The sequence below is a fragment of the Musca domestica genome, unplaced genomic scaffold (genome assembly GCF_030504385.1).
Source record: "Musca domestica strain aabys unplaced genomic scaffold, Musca_domestica.polishedcontigs.V.1.1 2, whole genome shotgun sequence".
Taxonomy (NCBI): Eukaryota; Metazoa; Arthropoda; class Insecta; order Diptera; family Muscidae; genus Musca; species Musca domestica.
In genome coordinates, this window is record NW_026712249.1 from 26,808,440 (window position 1) to 26,816,622 (window position 8,183).

General features: G+C 31.7%; 1 protein-coding gene across 1 annotated transcript; it reads right to left on the reverse strand.

The window, feature by feature from the left end:
* Window positions 1-1,113: 1,113 nt before the first annotated feature.
* Window positions 1,114-3,649, reverse strand: LOC101901342 (ras-related protein Rab-21). Its single transcript, XM_005176287.4, has 2 exons — window positions 2,536-3,649; window positions 1,114-2,465 (listed from the first exon to the last, which is right to left on the reverse strand). The coding sequence occupies exon 1, from the start codon at window positions 3,377-3,379 to the stop codon at window positions 2,699-2,701; it is 681 nt and encodes a 226-aa protein (XP_005176344.1). The 5' UTR covers window positions 3,380-3,649; the 3' UTR covers window positions 1,114-2,465; window positions 2,536-2,698.
* Window positions 3,650-8,183: the final 4,534 nt, after the last annotated feature.

The window sequence follows — 8,183 nt, forward strand, 5'->3', positions numbered from 1 at the left end:
TTTGAAGGCCATTATTTGTGCCAAAGGTGAGCAATTCGAACAATTCGGCCATTTGAAAATAATAGAGTGTAAGGATTTCTTTTTTTGCTGAGAAACTATAAAATACATACCGATCTCAGATTATGTGCGTTAAGAGATGTCGTTCGTGTAGGGTCTTAACCAGTGCTGTAAAATATGATGTTATTTATACTCTTTAGTTCAGCCTTAAAATATGCTTTGCTTTTCGTCTAAATTGACATTAAGTGCTATACTCTGTTGCCACATTAGGGTGGTGTTTATTTTACTCAGGCCATAGTAAGGTGCAGGTAATCAACTTCATTACCTAATAAAATAATCCGTTCAAATTTCGATATAACCTGTTTTTGTTGCAACTAAGTCTGAAATAATTTCAATTTTTTCTCTATTTTTCAAGACTATACATAAACTTATAATAAGTGTGTATATGTTTTGATTAAATAGGGACACCAACTTTATTCTATATCCACGGGCTTTATTCTACTTACCGTGGATATAGCTTCCATATAACATGCGATTCTTTACTAAATTAAAAGTGTATTTTTACATCACTAAAAAATAAATGGGAATCAAATGCGGAAATATATTGAAATAAACGAAAATATTTCTCAAAATAAATGATTAAGAACTTTGTGGCCTTTTTTGTGATTTCTTGATATCATAGAGGAAGTTGTCGTAGAAAAAAAGTATCGCATTCTAACAGTTTTGGAACAAAGCATAAAATTTTGCCTATAAATTGCTATTTTTAAAAATTTCCTGATTTTTTTTGTCATAATTCCGCGGTTATAGCATTCATTATATAAAGGTAAAATATTCATTGGTATATCAATATGTAAATAGTTTCTTAGACACTTGCCTGCCTATATTTAGCTCACCCGAAGATGTTAGCAAATTTCTATCCCTGTCGTCCTCACTACTTCTGGTGTCACTGAATTGGAATTGTTAGAAACCAATTTTGACATCCAGCACTGAAAATATTATATTTATGGCTTATTCACATCACTTCATAAATATGAGTATTTGTCATTAACTGAAAATGACCTTCACAAGCGTTCCCCAGTTTTTAAGTTGTTTCCTTTAAGTAATTGCATTTACCAGTACTTGTTGATTGTTATATTTATTTTGGGATATACATAAGTAATAGGAGAGTAAGATAAAATGACAAACATTATCTTAAAGATAAGCTATTGGTTTAAATATACACAATGACAAAAGATATTTTCAGTTGTTTTCGTTCTCTTCCTTATTCTCCAAGAAAAATAAGCTAAAGCTTCTTACTAATCATAAAAGTCATACAAAGGAATATTTTTTTTAAAAAAATTTCCTTACATTGTTTTTGCTGTTGTATTATACATTGAAGACGAAGAAGAAAAAATATCGAAAACAAATTATATTATTATAATAATAATAAAATATAACAAATATTAACAAAGATACACAAAAAAATTGTTATACTTAAATATGTTTTGTTGTTTGTTTGTTTTTCTAATACATTATCACATAATTTGTTAATTTATTTTTCATGAAAACAATATCCCATCATGCGTACCCCAAAGTACCCACATATTATTTATGTGGGTTGAATTGTTTTTGTTGCTTGCGCTAATGCCTTTAGTAGATAGGTGAATCATAGTTTTGTCTTAATAATACTTCTACATATGTACATACTTTTGTTTTGTAATCTATTTTTTAAGAGATATTGTGACGATGATATGACAGAAATCTAATGTGGCCCCTGTTTTACGTTTCAATAGATTACTTTCCCAAGGGAACGAAGTTTAGAAATTGGAGCCTTCGATTGAAAATATTTGTTTCCGAGAGACACACAACTGGAAATTAAAATTTGCAATGTATAAATTCAATAGGTCACCTTAGTTTTGGGGCTCATTGAAAATGAAGTTATTCGACAAATATTTTATGGGACAATGGCTTTTGGTCTAGAAAGTATTCTAGGCTAAAGTCTAGTTTAGGGTACCCTCGAGGATCACTCTAACAAGAAACTGCTTAAAAAAAATTCAATTTTTTCTAGATCTGCTGGAATTATGACCTTAAAACTTCTGAAAGTACACTTGCATACTTCTCATTGTTTTAAAGCTCGACGAATAACATTTAGTGAATCCCTTGAGGTCCTAATTCAATCGAAATTAATATTTTGAGGAAGTCACCTTTCCGAAATATAAGACATCAGTCATCTAGGCAATATCTTTATAGGTCTTAAAAACTATAAGACAGTATAAATAGGTTCGTACCTCGGGAATTGTGGACTTTTTATCATGGCCCTGGAATAACTTTTGATACCCTTGTCCATGACCCTGGGACTTCTTTTGATAACATTTTCCAACTAATTATCGAGGGGTTCTTACACCATTAAATCAAAGCACTCTCTCTAAATACTCAATAACGTTTCTTAAATCCTTTTTTGGGCTGCAGATGTTTCACTTGAAAGATTTCTGAAAATATTTAAAACAATTATTCCATTAATGCACAAATTACAAAACCTATTCTAACATTCATTGGCACCTCGAACTATGATTCAATCCTTTCCGCAGTTTATCCCTTTCCAACGTCATTGCTTCCACTCATCGGTCACATTATGGAATATTGTTCTTTTGGTTTATACTTAAGATTAAAAATTACTTTTTAGTTGTTAGATTAGCAGCATCGGCGGCAGCGGTGTGGGCATTCAACCACAGCACGAACGACTACCATCAGGCACTTGTGAACTCATACCATCGTCCATGCCGTCCTGTGAATCTTCAACTATTAAACGTCTTTGGCCGAATTGTTGTTGGGCACTGGCCCTTTGCTTTTGATTGTTCTGCTGGGCATGTTGTACCATAAGTCTTGTCAATTCCATAAACAGTTCATCTATGTTTTCATTGGTTTTTGCTGATGTCTCGAAGTAGTGGGCACCCACACTTTCCGCATAGGCCACCGCATCGTCCTCCTGTACGGTTCGCTGCTCTTCCAAATCGATTTTATTGCCAGCAATAGTTAAGATAATCTCCGAACCCAACATACGTTTCAATTCCTTTACCCAATTTTTCACCTTCTGGAATGAATCTTGATCGGTGATGTCATACACCAAGATAGCACCATGCGAACCACGATAGTAGATGGGACCCAGTGCGTGAAATCGCTCCTGTCCAGCTGTGTCCCATATATTCAATTGCACTTTATTGCCATTGTCAAGGTTAACTTTTTTCGTTAGAAATGAGGCCTGTAAAGTGCTAATGTGTTGCGGATTGAATTTGTCTTCGACATAGCGCAAAACAATCGATGTTTTGCCAACGCACCCTTCGCCGAGCAGTACCACCTTAAAATTATATTGCGTTGGTTGAGGGGGATTATTGGTCGTCGTCATTGTTGGTGTTTGTTGAACCCGGAATGGGGGGAATTGCAGTTGCGACGACTTTTTTCTATTCGTTGTCTAGTTTTTTATGGATACCATGGAGGTTTTGTTCATAGCTTCGTATACTATATTCAAGTGTCTTAATTTTTTATTTGGTGTTATTTATTGTTATACTATATAAACGTTATTGTTGTGTTCTTGTTTGCTACTTTTTGTGAAAAACTCCGACACTCTCGATTAAATGCAAGTGAAAATGTCAACAAATAAGACCAGTGTAAAATTTAGCAATGTTGCTAATTATCGACATGATGATTTCTTGAAAGTAACAGGGTGACATAGAACAACCAAAATTCGCCTGAAAACAGTAGATGTCAATATAACGCGTTCTTCTTTATGCCCTCCACCATTATACGGAGGGTATATTAACGTTGTTTGTAACTCCTCGAAATACGCATGTTAGACTCTACAAACTACATATATTCTGGATCAGCGTAAATTTTATGTTGAATTAGCGATGTCCGTCTGTCTGTTGTAAACATACTATTTTTGGTACGAATTGAGACGGAAGGCTTAAATTTTGCAGTATTAAGACATTATTCACTGAAATTTTTTCAAATTTCGTATTTAAAGATCTTAATGGCTACTACTGCCTATGACAAAAAATTACTTTTGCAAGTTCACGACTTCGAATGGCGTCCATATAACGGTTTTATTAAAAAAAATTCTCTCCAAAAATACCGCTTTTTTGGATGTTTTGTTTTTTTATATTATTTTTTTTAAATATTTAAGAAAATTGCATATCATACCAACCTTACCAGTACGTTTATATGTAAATGGATTAGATTTGGATTAAAATTGTCATATCCATTACTTATACTTCAAATAAATCCTCTTAAAGAAGGTTAACCCATGGTACAATAAAAAGGTAAGGTAGAGCTTTCAGCTGTTTACAATTTTTTTCTAAGTGTGCCCAACTTCTGCCAATTTTGTGTATGTATTTATTGTTTTGAAAATGAAAAATAATTTTTTCAAAACCAATGATTGGAAGACATGTACATTGCGGCTCGCGTATTAAGTTATTAACCAGCTAAGCCATGAAATTGAAAGATTGAACAGTTTGGATCATGTTTTTGAGAGAAAATCCGGTCATTTCATTCATTGTTCGCGCTATTTGACTCATTAAAATATGAGGGAAAGTATGAAACAATGAAAATATAAAATTTTGAATGAGTTTGACAGAAAGTGGGGATAGCCTCAGGGCTGTATTTCTGTAGTTTTACGAAACTGTTCTACCTCCTTATTGTACCATGGGTTAACCATTCAAAAACTTCTAACATAAAAATGGCATCAGGTCGGGATAATATAAGAAAATATTAAAAATACATTTGGTTTTGCAGAAATATTTAAATTTTTTTTGACAATATTTGCAAGCATGTATTCTTATTCTATGGTGTCTACCTACACTTTTAAAAGGATCTAACTGACACAATTAATTTGGTCTGTTTCAGAGCTGCAAGAAATTAAAAATATTACTACGATAACCGATTTTCTCTTTATGATATCGAAGAAAATGTCAAAACTATTAGATTCCTGTAGGTTCGGGAACATACCATGTATAAACATTTTTAGAGTATTTTGAGTTGCAAGTTTGAATAAAAAAAAACAATTCCACTTGCAAATTCAAAAGTGATTTCAAACCGAAAAAAATGTAATTAGTTTGGAATACATTCCTGTGACATGCCTCTATGTGTGAATTTTAGTTGTTATGTGTCGCCCTGTTATTGAAACGGAACTCATGGCAATGTTGCCATATTCCCGTTAGTGGGGACTCACAAATGGAATGGTAATCCAATTATCGATATTTTCTTATAAGAAAATCGAAACTGTTTTGTTTGAAAGCCTAAAAGTATGCAACAATTAATGAAGGTTATGGAAAATAGTTACGAATATGATCCAAACTATAACAATTTATAGCATATTTAAGTTATTGGAAAATTTGTTTTCTTTCACTAATATACACACGCTTTTATTTCCCCTTGTAGTTATACCCTACACTACATAGTGCTAAGTTAGTATAGAGAAGGAAGCGAGATAGACCCTTAGTTACTTTTGAGAATTTTCAGAGAATCACTTTCTGAATCGATTTATGCTCGTCAGTTCCGATTTGGATATAGCTACTATATATATCTTCATCCGATTTTACGACATAAGATTTGTAACATTCCTAAATATTCGTCGTAGACCCCATAAAGTATATATATTCATAATCAGCATAAAATTGTAAGTCCATCTGTCTGTCAATGACACAATCTAGGATGATTGGTATTGAAAATGAGATATATCGTTCCACGTTTTGTTATAGGTCCCATATAACGGTACATCCGTATATTCGGTATTTTGGTGATTTTTGTCACATTTTTTTCGCGGATTTGTCTGAAAATTAGTATTCGTAGGTCATAATGGGTCCTAGTTCGTGTGGCGAAACATAGTAAGTATAGGTCTACGTTTTGGTATAGCTCCCTTATAACGGTACCTCCCGATATTCGGTATTTTGATGCTTTTTATCACACTTTTTCACGAATTTTTCTAAAAATTGGTCATATGGGTTCTAGCTTCGGCGGCGAAACATTGTATGTTTACTTGTTTTATATCGCCGATAGTATTCATAAAGTTTTTATTAGATTTAATATGAATATTAATAAGAAAAACCCCAATGAATATAATTTGGAAGACATTCGAAAAAATGCTCGAGAATTTTCTGGAATTATTTGTCAAAATTGAAATATTTTGATAATAATAATTGATAATTTTTGTTCATAACATACCTTTTTTTAAACATTTTTCACCGAAAACATTTTAATCAAGTCTGTAAAATCCCACCCAATTAAAAAAGACATTCAATTCGAATTACAACAATTTGCTAAGTACATGTCGATTATTTTTCCTATTCTCCTTTAATGGCAATGAACGGTAAGTAAATAATCAAAGGTAACGAGCGTTAATAGTAAAAACAATCTTAAAATAAAATACTAAGAAATTGTGGCCAGTCTTCCTAGGGGACGGACGGATATGGGGTCGCCACGCCACATTTCGTCGACAGTGGTGTCAACATGCCCATGGATGGGTGCCTTCAGACATAAATCAATGTAAATACATGTGTCCACATGTGTGAGAGCTAACAAGTTGACCGGTGTGTAGAACGTGACACAAATTGTTCGAAATCGTATATTTGACCTTCTGAGCTTTTTGCATTGCTTTGGTATGAACGTTCATGTGTGAGTATGTGCGGAAGTGTAGTTGTAGATGTGGTTGGGCATTTCTTTTTTTGTGGTAGGGGTGTTTTGTTTTTCTTTTGTAGAGAGTATTATAATTTAGCTCAAAGACGACCTACAAAGTTCAATATACTGTAAAAATTTGCTGAGATTTTGGATTTGTTCCAAAATTGGGCTATAAACTTATATAATTATGACGATCTATTGATTGATTCTGGAGTATTCTCCAGATTGAAAAACGGTATACTGTGGATAAAAAAGAGAGATGGTATTAATTAGTAGCAAAATTTGTTTAAGTGTATTTATGCACAAATACATAGATGTTATTGCTATTTTCTTATGTGTATGTGTTTATACTATCATTAATGACTAACCTCAATCAAGACATGGCACAAATCAACAATTGTTGATAGAAAGTTTATTGTCCTTCTTTATCGTCCACATTTATACGATATACTTGCCATGACTTCGTTGTCAGTCAATATCAAATCATATTTTCTTATTTACCTTGGCCATTATTGACAGCTAAGGGACGGCTAACAGAACGCAAAAAAAAACAAAGAAAAAATCATTAAAACCATTGTTAATAATTATGTTTTCTTTTTTCATTATCACTTGGTTTGCTTTGCTTTGAATTCGTTTGTTATTTCTTTTCGCACTGACCAAGGATTTAAAAAAATGGAAGTGTAGGCGACTTCTGTAGACACTTACATGCATCTGTTAAGATATAGTATTATTTTAAGGAATATTTAATTATTATTGAAGATTATGAAAATAAAAAATATTATTGTTATTATTATTATATTATTTTATTATTATTATTTTTATTTTAATTATTATTTTTGATAATATTATTATTCTTATTATTATTATTATTATTATTATTATTTTTATTATTATTATTATTATTATTATTATTATTATTATTATTATTATTATTATTATTATTATTATTATTATTATTATTATTATTATTATTATTATTATTATTATTATTATTATTATTATTATTATTATTATTATTATTATTATTAATAGCGAAATAACTGGCTTAATGTCTAACCTAGAATCAATGCCCAGAGGATGATGTTATTTGCTACAATTCCACGAAAAATTAGCTAGAATTCTTAAATTTGAAGTGAGAGTCACTGATGGAGGAGGACAGATGTATCAATGGGTTTTTGGATATTCAAACTTTAAGGTTACGAAAAATTCTAAAATGGTACGAAATTTCTAAAATGGTAACATTTGGTATTATATGAACGAATAGAGCTAAAAAATTTGGTATGAAAATCAAGGTTGGAAAGTAAGTCGGATATATGAAGGTGGTTTTAGAAATGGGTACTAAGTGTGCGAACTCTACTTAATGGTACTAAATTTAGAACAGTTTGATTTAGGGGAAACGGCTGAAGGTGGATTTTTGCAATTTTGTATTGCTGTTCCTGTTGGTGGCAAATTGTAAATTGTTGGTGTAAATTGTACGAAAAGTACTGAATGCTACTAAATTTGGTATTGGGTGAAAGGGATAGAAAAAAATTTAAATT

Coding starts and splice junctions, on each gene's coding strand:
- LOC101901342 (XM_005176287.4), bottom strand. CDS start 3,379: ATGACGACGACCAATAATCCCCCTCAACCAACGCAATATAATTTTAAG.